A 14,892-nucleotide genomic window follows, 5' to 3' on the forward strand; every position below is an offset into this window, starting at 1 on the left:
CTGAAATGAAATTTTTAACTAGTACTCCTCCAATCTGACTACATATTATTAATTAACTCAAGAAATTATATCTTGTAATGGAAAGAAGGAATTCAAGTTTTATTGAAAACATAATTGTGCAAAGGTTTGTAAACAGTTCCATGCCCCGTAAGAAAATTTAAATTTAAAAAACATGGAAAAAAAAATTTAATAATATGTGCTGCAGATTAGAAGATTCCTTATAAACAAATTTCTGAGCTTTATGATGTGGCTAAATTAACAATAAGTATACTAGTTAAGAGATAAAGAGACTGTAAAGCACTTGAAAACAAGTATCATTCTGGCAGGCTGAAAAAAACTACAGAACACCAAGACAGAATCTTGTAAGACAATACAAAAAAGATCCCCACAAAAGTGCTGTTGAATTAACTGGCATTTTGAGCAAGCATTATGGTGCAGCGAATGAAATTTGCAAAAGATCATTTGTATTTATGTTCAAAAGAGTGGTCAAAAGTCTCATTCAGTAGTGATGTTATCAGGTATGTAAGACATCCAAAAGATGAAAGATTTGCTCTTAAGTATAATGCCTACAGTTTAACATGGAGGGGACAATATAATGGTTTGGGGATATTTCAATTGTGATTCTATTGCATTAAAGGCATAATGGATCAGAATGTATACTTAGATATAAGGACTAAATGCCATGTGGTTAGAACTTCCAGCAAGATGATTATTCAAAGTACTGTGCAAAATCCATGTAAATTTATTTCAGTTTTAAAAAAATTCAGTTTTTGCACTGGTCTTTTTAAAGCCCAGATTTAATCCAATAAAACACCTTTAGGAACATCTCTATCATTAATTGAAGGGCAAAAACTGACCAATAAAGTCAATTTATTTAAGATGCTTTTAGGTTGTTGGGCAAATATCCCAATATATCATATACCTCATTGTTCTTATCAACTTAGTTGACTCAGTCTCATTGTTGTTAAATAGTATTAATCTTTCCAACAAAATGCTGATGTGTTGTGATGAAAAAATGTGAAGGAATTAGAAATAGTATCTCTACATTACAAGTTATAATTTTTCTGAGTTAATAGTACTGTTAAGTCACATTGGAGGAACAATTGTTAAAAGTTTCATTAATTTTTAGTGAAAAAGCAAAAAGTTATGACAAAAAAAGCTTCTGTATAAATAATGATATAAAGTAATCTCTGCCAATTACCCTCTACATTGATTTGTCAAAATATTTAGATTGAATGAAACAATCACATCTATTCATTTAAAAGAAACTATGGAGGATGTTCAAATAAAGGAGATAATGGATGCGAAAGTGATGTCTGTTCTAACCAAAGACTACATAGATATCTTAAGTATATAAAGCTTGATTTTTATATTAGATATCAGAAGCATTTTTCCTTCTAAACTTAGCATTCTTTTTAAAAAACAATGTTTTCAAAAAAAAGTGATGCGTTTAGATTTTTTTTATAGCCTATTCAAAACATAAAGTAATACATAATTGATAAAGCATTGATTATATTTAATTAATTTTTTTTATTTTTTTATTTTTTACTAAAAAAATTTTTTTAAACAAATCATAAAGAAATATGGTGGAAACTTTTACAAAAAAAAACAAAAACAGTTACAACTTGTTTCTCCTACAACTTGATGTTGAATTAAAAGAAGAAAAAAAATGTTACAGAGAAAGAGCTTTTTACCACATTTTTATATAAGAATTTATTTTTTATCCAAGGCTTTAGTGTGTGGCTGCAAATGTGTTCATATTTCTTATTGTTGTGAGTTTAAAATATTTTAAAACCAATATTTTAAATTGCCAGTAAAAATAAAAAAATTTACTTTTAGAATTTGAAAGAATGTTTTCAACAATATGACAAAATGGAAGCTCTGTTATATTGTGCGAAAACTTTATTTTTTAAAAACCTCATTATTTTCTAAAGTAGTAATTTGGTAAGCTTGAAAGAATTACTGATTTTAAACCAATTCCCCTCCTGGAACCTCTTTTCAATATCAGCAAGGATTTTGTTAAGCAAATCAGTACTGAAAGTTTAGTGAAGCCAACAAAAAGATCAAAATGTTTTTGATTGAGAAGTTCTTCAATAAAAGAAGCATTTTACCTTTCTACTCAGCCATTTTATCTTCCATCTTTCTACCCAGATATTTCATTTGTAACATCACTGCCAATAGTTGGAGATTAAGATTACCTCTTTCAATTAGTTGAATAATTCAATAAAGCAGAGTTTGACTAGTTTAAGTATTTTCTGATTTAGGCTCTGTTGTGCAATCAGTAAGGTAGTGACCTCTAGGCTCTTCTGTCACAGTGATATGATTTTCTTTGACTTTTTTTTCTGAAGGTGCTTGTGGTCTAAACTTTTATTTTTTCTATTGTCAATAAAAGTTCCATATTCAATTCCATAATAAAAATCATATTTTCAAAGGTGATTAGCACAGTCATCACAAGATTCTTTGCAAATAGCATCATCTTAATCACAGAGAACAATTCTGCATGTGCAAAAAGAAATGTCTAAAGGTCTATCAAAGTTAGGTTTCCAGTGATTTTTGTTGGTCTTTCGAACTTTTTGTCAAATTAGAGAATACAGATCAACTTTTACTGAGTCTTGTTTCTATGTTGTTAGTTCCATAAACTATGAGCTCTTTAAACTTGGTGTTAGAAATGTACCATCATTCTCTTCTTAGAATAAAATGGATTTTTTTCATAAACTAGTATTTTTATCGCACTGTAGATCAAGACTTTGCAAGACAAGATATTGCTGCAAACAATCATGTAATGTTGGAAATTCAATTTGAAGGAACTTCCTAGGACCTCCAAGATTACTCCACTTAGTGTCAATGGCTTTTAAAATTCAAAAGAGTTATGCTTCAGGAGATTTTGCGCCAAATTAGGGACTCTTCCTGGCTATTTGATATTTTTGATGAAATAGTCACAAAAATTGGTTTACGTTTCTAAAAAGTTTTAGAACTAAATAAATTATTTAACTGCTGATTTATTTCCAGATAGGATAAACTGTCTACAATTCTACTTTCATGTTACTGTAGATACTAATGTCAGCCAGCAAAATCTTAGTAGTTCTTATCTTTAGTATAAGTTCTCATTTCAGACTTGAATGTATCAGTTTTAATGTGTTTTATACAATTTTAATGGCTAACACTCCCTTCTAGTATAAGTTTCCTTATGTTTAAAACACATGTTTTCAAGTCTCCTTTTATTCATTGTTATGTTCAAAAATGTGGCAACTAAGCAATAACTGAATACCTCAATAAAGGGTTTTTATAAATAATTGCATGCACTTTTTCATGGACTGAGCAGTTCTTTTGTTATAGCACATTATGCTTTTGAATCTATCTCTTGCAGTAGCAGTGGTTTTATGACACTTTTATATTAGCTAATATCTCTCCTTAAGAAAAATTATCTTTCTATGTTTGAAGAAATGTGTTTTCACAGCCATCAGTATAGTGTTTTGTAACTTACCAGTGGATTGGCTCTTATTTGAAAAAAATTAAGACAAATCTTAAGTTTTGGTTTTTTTTTATTTTAACATTAACATATTTGAAAATATTTTGTTTACAAAATAAAACAAATAATTTATATTTTAAGTAATTATATAGTTAAACATGAAATGGAATATGCATTTTTAACAAAAATCCTCATTGATTGATTTTAACCAGTTTTACTGAAAATTTATACAATTTAGTTTTTTTTTAATTCAATATTGATTTTTTGCTTTTTAACTGATTTATACAAAAACTCTGAACAAGCAAGACAGGCAAAATAACTGCAACAAAATTTAACATAAAGTTTGTTAGATAACTGCTACATCTATTTTTAAATTGCTTAGGTTTTTTTTTTTTGAATAATTTTCAGTTCTATTCTGTACATATAAAAGAAATTACAAAAATCAAAACATTCCAGATGGTGAGTTTGTTTTCTTTTTCAAATTTGTTGAATTTTTTTACTTAAATTTTTTATATTTTTAACAATCTCTAAAGTTTTTTTGAAAGTTCAGTTTATAATTTTATGTGAAACTGAATAAATAAGTAGATAAAAGATAAGTAAATAAAATTTACAATCAATAATTAGAGTCAACGGAAATAATTCACATGTTTAGAATTAATGGCTATTGGAAAACTTGGGGACTTTTTACTTAGTTATGAGGTTAGATTTTATATAGTAATATTTGTTTTTATAATAAGTTTTGTTTTTTCTTTTGTATTTAAACTGAGAAGATTAGTTCCAGCATTTCTTTGTATTGTTTCTTTGATTGAAAGTTCTTTTTTTTATAGCATTTTAAGTAAGACTTTCTACTCTTAATGCTGTAAAACAAGTTGTTGCTTTTTAGGGAACAAGTCTTACTTTGATTTATACATTGTTCTCTGCATTGAGTTGGCCAGACTCTACATCACTTATAAAAATATGTTCTATTGTAATGCCTATTATTAAAAAGGTTGTTATTTCAGAGTATCTTTACAAAATTTAGTTGAATTTTTTTTTGGTAGGTAATGTTAATTAGATTAAATATTTATTATGGTATTTTTTTAGATCTTCACAGTAAATGGATCTATCAATCCAGAAATACCTAAGCAGTTGTTAATTCTTCTTTTGACAGTAATGATGTTTTTATTCTCATTTTAATGGTAATGACAATGTTGGTTAACTGTTTAGTTTATTGTTGCTGTGTTTTTAGGGACTACAAAAGCATGGAATGGAAGAGCAATTTGAAGCAGCACTTTCTAATACTATTTTCAGTTATTATATGCACTTGGTTAAAATTTCTTTTCTTTCTTTTTTCAACTTAAATTTTAACTATTTACTTATTTTTTGCCTTAGTTCCAGGTCATATTTCAAACAATCCTTGTTGAACTCTAGTTTTTAAGTCCCAACATTATCACTCATTATCATTGTCTTACAGAAACAGTTATATAACATAAATATTGTGCTATAAAATTATTTCTGAATGCTTTTAATAAGTTTTTTTCCATATTACTTTTAACGTTTTAAAAAGATTTTTTAGGGTTATTTAGATTACATGTTTTGATACCTGCAATCATCTCTGTAACTTTCAAAAAACCTGATGATACTAGAAAAATTTATCATGAACTTTATATGATATAAGTGATTGTAAATTTTTGGCTCGCTGTTATATCTTTTATTATATCTATTATATTAGTATATATATTATATTTATTATATCCAATTATATCTGCTAAAAAATATTATATCTACTAATTTTTTGACAATGATGTGTTCACTGTCATCTAAAACTAAGGGAACTCTAAGATAAAATACTTTTCTAGAAAAAAAAATCTTTTAAAATATTTATTAAGGTAAATGTACCAGTAACTGACTTCTTAAGAGAAAAAGTTCCATATGACTACCATATCTTTAAGATTGTTTGCCAATTATATAGCCTATTAGTTCTAACAACTTACCATACTATCTCGAGCATACTGTTAAGCAATATTTTATAAAGTACTATCTTTTCATGTTTTGGTAGCTGTTTTTTTAAGGATGATTTTATGTTAGTAATTGACCGTATAAAATTTTTTTTTTTTCAGTATTTGACCGTCCTTTGCTTTAGTTGTTGACCATATGTTCAATGAGAGAAAAATGAAAGCAGTGATAATAATTTTATTTTATTTCAGTGAATATAAGATTGCTAAGACATTTTGAATATTTTCGAAGCGATGCAACACAAATACATCATTAAAAATAAAATGACGAATAAGCGTTCATTTCTGGTATGAGGTATGAACCACGTTGAGAACACAATTTTGGATGGCGGATTTTCTTTTGTATTTGTTCCCTTATTTATACAAGCTTATCTTCCTTTAGTGGCCACCGATAAGAAGAAACGCCACTCTTAACCATTGTGGCTATCTCATAGCCATCAGCCACAACTTGCACTATCTTCCCTGGAAAATGACTCCCTTCATACTCCACAATTACAAAGTCATCCTTTTCCAGAGTTATTGTATCTTCATCTGAAGAATTTATATACCAGTCAGAATCTTCACCTTTGCTAAGCTCAGGAATGGAAATTGATGAGTCTGAGTCAGGCTCTTCATACCGTTTCTGTTTCTTGATTTTTTCGTACTTTTTTTTTCCTCTCTTCCTCTTTCATTTTTTCTTCTTTCTTTCTCTTTTCAACTGCTCGTTCTTGTTTCAGTCTTTCAATTTCATTCTTCTTGTCCATTTTCTTTTGAAAATACAATTGGCCAAGCTCCTCAGACACTATAGCGGGTATTCTTTCTTTTGGCCTTTCTTCTGGGGCTTTTTCTTGTCAACAGGAAGACAGAAGATATATTTTTTAAACACAAATGGTATGTTTGACTGCCCTGCATTTGCTGTATCTTCATTGCCTTCAACTATAGGAGACAGTACATGAGATGGTCCTGCGATTGCGGTATCTTCATTGCCTTCAAATATGAGAGACAACACATTCAATGGTCCTGCAATGTCCTCATCTTCATTCGAAGCTGTTTGTTTAGATTTAGTGTTAAATCTTTTAAGTTCTAACTCAGTTTTCTTCCACAACAGGAAAAGTGATCTGTCAGAAGGGTCACCTTCCCAATCAACTGTAGATTGCTCAAATAATTCCAATTTGTCTTTCCCTATAATCTCATTCAAGAATTGGAATCTCTGCTTAAAATATTTCAAACGTGAATGTAAGTCATCATTCTGCATAGCATTCTGCACACAAATGTCATTTTTATGTTCTGCAACCTTAAGTACGGTTGGATCCCAGGGATAGAGTCCACACTTGCGGAAGCTGTTGGCCAGCACAGAATGAATAACATGCTTATCCACTTCTTCTTTCAGCAGTTTAGCAAAATCTTTTTTCTTCAAGATGGGGTCATCTAAGTAATTGCTGCGCCACTCATGGACATTGCTTCCAATTTTCTTTTAATGTGCGAACCATTGCAACATCCATAGGCTGTAGAATGTGCGTAGCATTAGCATAAAAAGCCAAAATAAACCCATTTTGGTCGTAGAACTGAGTTGACTGCAGGCTGAAATGGGAAACATGTCCATCAACAAATAAAGTAACAGGAAGCGTTATATTACTTCCTTTAAGCTAAGGATGAAAAAAGTTTACCAAGAATTCCAAAAAAATGTTCCGTCTGCAACCGACCGGAATCACTTTTTCCAAGTGCCCAATTGAAAGGAAAATTTAGCGTTATTTCCGGAGGCAGGCGCTCATATTTGTAGACCACCAATGGAGTTACAACACTGCCGTTGGCATTGCCAGTAATTAATACAAAGAGACACTCCTTGCCATCTGAATTAACTTGTTGATATATATTTTCTTATCTCCTTTTCCTGCCAGGACTTTAGTTCCTTTCGGGTTAAGAAAAAAGGTGGTCTCGTCGCAACTGAAGAGCCGTGAGGGGTCCATCAGAACTTGTTAAATATCTTCTTTTTTTTAAATATTCTTCAACTTCCGTGAACCACCCTAAAATATTGTCCTGTGTCACTGATGCACAGGAAACTGTAAAGTTTTGGGTTATATGTTTTGATATGTTGCCATTTCTTCTTAAAAATCCTTGGACCGATTTCCTCCCAGGATGATTGTCAGAAAAGGGATTGTCTCTCCTAAGGTCAGTCATCAACCGTTGAACACTATCTTAAAGTGTTTTACAGTTACAGGGGACCCTGCTTCTGCCATTTTTAGAACCCAGTCAGCAATAACTGTTTCCTCTTCATAGCTTAAGATGGTTTGACGTTCCATTTTTCTTTCCATGGGTGACTTGCCTTCCAATTTATATTTTAGAGTAATTCTCGGTACACCATATTTTTTAGCTGCTATCCGGACTGGTGTATTATTAGTTCTTACATCTTGGATGGCTTCCTTTATCGCCTTCTCTGAGTAATTCAAATATGGCAGGTATAATGAATCTAAAACAATACAAAAAGAAAAAAATGGTTTCAGAAGTTGACACACCCTTGTTTTAGTATTTGACCACCTGGTCATCTATTAGATAAACCTAACCTATAATGTTAAGAATACAAAAAACAGTGCAGTTTGCTATAAAAACATAAAACATATTACGATGAATTAAGATAAACAAAGGAATTGCTGAGTAATTGACCACCCTGATCAATTACTAAATTTTTTAAATTTTCTGATCCAATATTTGACCACCCTCATAACTGACTACAGATGGACTGTAAACAGATGATAAATAACTTTTAATTAGTATCAAACATACCTATTTCAAAATATAATCATCTAATATTAAAAATAAAACGTACTTACCTTTTAAAATTAAACTTATTTGCGACGTTTCCTTAGCAAATAGCTGAAGAAAACTTAAATAATTAGACAAGAGCGTAGCACATTAACATAGATATTCAGCCACTCTTTTTCAAAGCTGCTAAATGCTTGCCGCGTTTAGGTGGGTACAGCCAAATGGCATGAGAGTATTTTCCCGCTGTTTTTAAAATCGTTTTACCAGAGTAGGGCTTATTTTAACAATTTTCTTTTTAAATGGTCAACTACTGGCACATGGTCAATTACTAACTCATTTACCTTAAACAAATATAAAACAAAAGCCTTTATTTGATTATACTATTTGCTGATTAAAAAAAAAAAAAAATGTAGAATATATTCTTGTTTTGTTCTCGCTCATATGACTCATTTTAAGCTTTTTTTTTGTATGAACACAAAAAATTATAAAAATAGAAACATTTAAAAACAAAATTCTTTTTTTAAAACCGTTAAATTATAAAACAGCATTGCAATTTAATCATAACTTGTTCATTTCGATTCTGGGTTTTAACTAAGTAAAGCGTAATAGTTTTGTAACTAGTCTTTTATGTTATATAAAACACAATAAATGTTATGTATTTTGATGATAATGTCAAAAGTGGTTATAAGTTAATTGGTTAATAATTGACTTATAATCGCTTTGACATTTAATCTGGTTGCAAAATTATTAGGTATGTGAAAAAGATTTCGCTAGTGCCGGAGATACAGTTCGTTAAGTGGAACTTGAAATTTCAGAAAATACTGCACGACAACATTTGGATAATGCAGGGTTAAAAAAAAAATTCATATATTAGCAAAGAACCAAAAAGCATGAAGTGAGAAGACCAGTTTGCAAATGATTAAAACAAGTGTACAATATGGGACTGTGAAACATGGAAGAGGCAAAGGCTTAATTTTTGGGGGTGATTTTCAGGATTTTCTGGATTTGACCACTCTATTCCAAAGTACATTTGCATGATATGTGCAGAAATACTAAGGAATTGCATCAGGAACTTCAAACTGTCTAGTTACAAATAAAACAAGTCAAATTGACAAACTTTTGCCTTAGATGCACTAAGGTTATTAAGAATAATAGATATTTTATCATTACTGATCTGATAAGTTTTTGATGGTACACTTTTAAAAGTTTAGATTTGGAGTTAAGCATAATAACATATTTTTCTTTGTAATTTGTGTGTGTGTGTTTTACATCAATCAATATCAATATATTTCGTGTTAAGGATGTTACAAAAAACGCAGGTCATTGCAAATAGTAATTCATTAATAAAACACAATGACCTAAATAAGATAAAGAAAAGAAAAGAAAAAATCATAAGAAATAAACTAGTCACATAGTAAAAGTAGAACTTTACAAAAATTTATAAGTAACACTTATAAAACAGACTTTTAAAAGAGTTAAAATATAGGTGAAATAGTTATTATAATGTATTCACATATACATACACATATACACAAACAAGAAATTACAAGATGTACATAAACATAAAGAAAAAAGTTATAGAAGTAAAGAATAAAGTTAAGCATAACTTTTTAGGTAAAAATGATGGAATTACTTTAAGAACAGATTCTTGGATCTAAGGATAAAATCTGTTTTTAGGGTGTACAGAAGGTTGTTCCAAGAAAGGATACACTGATATGTAATGGAATTTATTCCATGTTTAGTTGTCTGTTTTTGTTGGATGGTTAAGTTGTTAAAAGTGACTGATCTTAAGTTATGCCCACACCCTGTCCTACTATTAAAGTAGTTATGAAATATGGAAGGAAGGAGACAATGTTGTTGATCCTAGCCAAATAAACAATTTAGAAACTGGATTAAATCATAGAAACAAAGAGCTTTGGATGTAAGGATGTCAGTAGGGAGGTTTCTTGGGCAGATGATGCAAATGATGCAAATTTTTATATATAAAATATCTGTGTTAATATATATCTATCTTGTTACAAAAGAATCCATTTTAAACTTATGGTTTATCAAATAAATACAAATTATATCTATTATTCAAAACTTATGTTAATATTTTTGTTAATTATTTTAATGAAATTAGAAAATCTATATGCTTTCACTTAAAACAAACTGAATCTTTAAAAATTTGCATCAGTAAGATTAAAGGAACTGGTTTTCTAAGTTATGTTATCTGTATAAAGATTACACAGTTGTATTATCTATATGAAGATTACAAAAAAAAACCACAGATGTCCAATTTCACAAATTCTTGCATTTGCCTTCTTTTATAGATAATAGGTAAGCACCAGTATTTACAGGTGCTTACTTATTCTGACAATATCCAAGCAAAAAACCACTGTTATCAGTTGAAAAACCACTGTTATCAGTCGAAAAACCACTGTTATTAGTCGAAAAATCACTGTTATCAGTCGAAAAACCATTGTTCAAGTTATCAAGTTGCTTAAAAATGTTTAACATTAAAAGACTGCTTAAAGCTTCAAACTTAAAATCCAATTTTTCCAAAAGTATAAAAAGTGGACAACCGTGGGTCTTCCCCTGTAGTCTTCACATGTATCTCACTCATAGTGCAAGATTTAAATCCAAACGTACAAATTTAAAAATTTGATGGTGGAAAATAATCATAACTCTAGTTAGTTTATAGGCATATGATATTTTCTTTACAATAGTGTAAGCTTACACTTTTCAATTTCTATAAAATTTATATACCAACTATCAACAAAATGGGATTTTTATTCTGTACTTAGTTTTACGATAGGTTTGTTCATTTATTTATTAAAATCTTTTTTTTAGCACAGAAAATTTAAGCTTATTACATGTTTCACTGATCGGCTATTTCAAAACTGGAACTCAGAACTTTGACATAATTCTTGATATTTTTGTCAATCTTATTAAACACAAATAAATAGTTTTTTTTAAGAAGGTAATTTTTTAATTTAAACTTTGCAAGTTCTTAATTATAGAGAATGCAGTATCCTGTCTTGGCAGAAGTCTTGACACAAATTCCAACATGCTCATTTCAACAGTTACAGGTTAAATTATTTAACAATGTTTTATCTTTCTTCTTTTAGTGTAGAAGCTTATTTACAACTTAAACTGAGAGTAAGAAACTTGAAATTCAAGTGTACTATTCACCATATAGTGCTATTTGTGAGAAAATTCAGAAAAAATTGGTAATTAATAGTATCATGTTTTTAAAACTGCATCAACCTTGGTTTTTTATCATTGTAGTTCATGAAAAACAAATTTCTAACATACAGTTCAGTTTCCAGTCAGCAATTACAATATGTATTTAAATCTTTAGTAAAAAAACTGTTTATCCTTTCAAGGTTTATGCCTTCTGCACATTAATAAAAGTAGCTGAAATAGCTGGGAAATAGCTGGGTACAGGTCAATTATATTAACAATACTTCTTATTGTCTTTTATTTATTTTCTGTAGGTTTTTATTTAGAACTAGCTGGAATACCTGGTGCAATGAGCTGGGTTTTCCAGTTATTAGGTGTAAAACTTTACTGTATTAATCAGAAATGCATTTGTAGCTATGTTGTCATGTTTTTGGGAACTAAAGCACACTGTGGTAATGTAGCTTTTTTTGCAATAAACATCGATAAATCCCAATAATCGTATCTCCAAACAAAAACTATTCTTCTCGCTCTTTTATACCCTATACTTTTCCAAAAATATCCCTCAAAAATCGTCATGAAAAACCGCTAACACATATTTATAATTTTTTGGATTTCACTGGTAAAAACTATTTAAATTATTAAGAATGGTTGGAGGGGGCTGAAATTTGGTTCCAGCAAAAGGACCCTGAACATGGAATCCAGGGTGGTCCGAACCTGGCCTAAAACCTTCCCTGGGAAAAGTTAAACCTGTGTGCAAAATTTGGGAAGGATTGGATCAAAACTGTGGATTTGTATAAAGAACACACCCACATACACACATTCACACATACAAACTTTGGGCTTACAGATTGGTACTCACTGTATATCTTCAACCCATACTTTTTTGGTTAACATGAAGTATGTTAGTATTTTGATGTAGTTAACTAAAGTGCAAAAAGAGATAATGATCTATTTATTGCTTATCGTGTTTTTTTAGGAATTTGAATTTGAAGTATTCACAAAAGCACTTCTAAATGAAAACAAATCTAAAGCTAAATTCAAACAACTTATCAAAGGAGCATGTGGGGTAAATATTTATGAAAAATTCAAAAAATATATTTACTAGGAAAAATTTATTTAATATTGAATATTTCTTATTTATTTTGTTTTTCTCTTTTAAATATTTAAGTAGTAGCTCAACAGTTTGAACACTGATGATCGTAAGTGAATTCAAAATGTAAATAAATTTTAAAAGATTGATTACACACTTAAAAATGTGTAACAGTAAACAAGTTGAAACACTGATGAATATTAGTAAAAACTTTAAATAACTAAAGTGGAGAAAGTGAAACAAATTGCAAGCAATAAAGAAGTTTGAAAAGTTTAGTGCTTCGAAAACAATTTTCCCTTAGATCTTACAGGTGGAATTTGCTGTGAGCTGACTTGCTAATTTTGGTGCGGTACTATATGATTTAAAAATAATTAAAAGCACTATCTTTTTCGCAAAATGTTTTGGCATAAGGATTTGCCTCTATTATGACCTTCTCCAAAGTAAAATCAATAATAAATTTCTTTATTTGCTTCTTTTGGGATTCGCTATTTTTCTCAATAACTGCATATTTCTCTGTAACTGTATATGCACTCATTTTCAGAGGAAAACTTTCTGGGTAACCACAAGTTCTTGAACACCTTATGTTAATGGTGTTCAGAGTTAGCTTGATGCAAATCACAAACTAGACTGCTATATGTAATTTAAAGTTCATTTCCTGTATGTCTATTTAGACTTTTCCCCAATAAATCTGGGGACAGTAAGTGATGAACTAGGTAAATGATTTTACCAAGACATTAGGTAGGTGAAAAACTCTATTACTGCTAGATGGTTGTATTGCGATGTTGTAAACCGATTGTTCTGTTGGAAGTCTTCTTCATGGGACTTTTTATGGATAATATTTGTTACATTGAATTCTACCCATCCCCATTCTCCTCTACTTTTTATTAGGGATGCGCAAAACATTCGGTTTGGCCAAATCTTAGCCACTGTGTCACGAAATGACTTTTAATTCGAACCTCTTGTCCCGAGAAAACCCTTTGGAGGTTTGAGAGTACACATGTGTAGAATAACACTAGAGTTGGTTTTGAAATCTTTCATCATCGTCCGAGAAAGAAAAATCAGTTTAAAGTTTTTAATTTTATTGCTCAGAATAAAAATTTTACAAAAAAATAATTTCTTTAAAAAAATCTTGTTCTCTATTATAACATAAATTTCTTCAACATATAATGTGTTTGCAACTCTAAACAAAGCAAAACCAAAAAAAATACATACAAACTATTCTTGAAAGACAAACAGTTTTCTACTTTCAGCTTTGAAATTCAAGCTGTGAAAAACATGACTGCGTTTAATCATAAAATCAGTCAGCTGCCTGTTAGCTTTGTTCATACAGAGAAAACAAACAGTTTTCCTGTTGTCTTCATGAGTTTTTGCTTGGTTAGGCATTTTGAAAAATGACGCACACCTTGTTCTTTTAAAACGGTTTCTAAACTGTTTGCAGGTTTTTCCTGGAATTTTTTAGTTAATTATTTTTTTGCTAAAATATTTTGTATGTACTATTTGTAAAACCAAAATAGACAGTTTTTTTGAGAAAGAAAAAAAAAACTCTTAGTTTATTGACCTTATTAAATAAGCATAAAATTAGAAACTTTAAACTGATTTTTCTTTCTCGGACAATGATGAAAGATTTCAAAACCAACTCTAGTGTAATTCTACACATGTGTACTCTCAAACCTCCAAAGGGTTTTCTTGGGACAAGAGGTTCGAATTAATAGTCATTTCGTGACACAGTGTAGCAAATGTTCGGCCAATAATGCAAGTTTGCAAATCATCATATACTTACCTAGATATAAATAGCGTAGCTACAGTTTAAATGGATAAAGTTTTACCGTAGCTACAGTTTAAATGGATAAAGTTTTTATTAAAAAAATGGGTACCAATTGAACATAGAAGGACAAAAGACTTTCATAAATGTAGTTCAAAACAGTTTTTGTTTAAATTTTATTTTGTATTTTTAATACAGAATAAACTTAATCAGACCAAATGAAATAACAGATTTACCAAAACTATTTCTTTACTAAAACAATTGTAAAATAAATACACCTGCATCAATTGAGTATAATTTTAGTTCATCACAAAAATCTAATAATATAAAATCACCATTTATTAATCTTAAAATAACAAATAGGAATTTAAATGAAAAAGATATTTTATTGAACTTAAGTCCATTAAAAGTGATGCCTTTTGTTGTTGTGGTTGTTGTTGTGGAAAAAAAAATAAAATTCTCTACATAGAAAGTTTCTTAAAAGCCTGCTACTCAATTGGTTCAACTGATAAAAATATTTGAAAGAAACAAACTTAGGGAAAAATATTATTATGGAGTTCCATAATAATGCTCCAATTTATTATTTTGCTATTATTGTATAATTGTATTATGTAATAGTAATATTAATCACAAATCAATAATTTTAGAAAAATAAAATGTCAAAAACATAAGT

General features: G+C 29.5%; 1 protein-coding gene across 17 annotated transcripts in view; it reads left to right on the forward strand.

Moving 5' to 3' along the window:
- The window catches only part of LOC145182929 (exportin-5-like), a 62,334-nt gene that overhangs the window by 41,237 nt on the left and 6,205 nt on the right, over positions 1-14,892 (forward strand). For 14 of the 17 annotated variants that reach the window (XM_090084294.1, XM_090084280.1, XM_090084281.1 and 11 more), the window contains 8 exons: positions 1,231-1,349; positions 3,878-3,928; positions 4,122-4,168; positions 4,353-4,457; positions 4,553-4,618; positions 4,698-4,775; positions 11,205-11,273; positions 12,344-12,433. In XM_090084294.1, coding sequence (XP_089940420.1) covers positions 1,231-1,349; positions 3,878-3,928; positions 4,122-4,168; positions 4,353-4,457; positions 4,553-4,618; positions 4,698-4,775; positions 11,205-11,273; positions 12,344-12,433 — 625 coding nt within the window. Of the gene's footprint in view, positions 1-1,230; positions 1,350-3,877; positions 3,929-4,121; positions 4,169-4,352; positions 4,458-4,552; positions 4,619-4,697; positions 4,776-11,204; positions 11,274-12,010; positions 12,265-12,343; positions 12,434-14,892 lie in introns of those variants that run through there. The other 3 variants (XR_016451548.1, XR_016451547.1, XR_016451549.1) reach the window with 2 other exon arrangements.

Source organism: Hydra viridissima, unplaced genomic scaffold (assembly GCF_058129835.1).
Source record: "Hydra viridissima isolate aposymbiotic clone 2 unplaced genomic scaffold, HvirCarnegie_v1 scaffold_4, whole genome shotgun sequence".
NCBI classification, from domain to species: domain Eukaryota; kingdom Metazoa; phylum Cnidaria; class Hydrozoa; order Anthoathecata; family Hydridae; genus Hydra; species Hydra viridissima.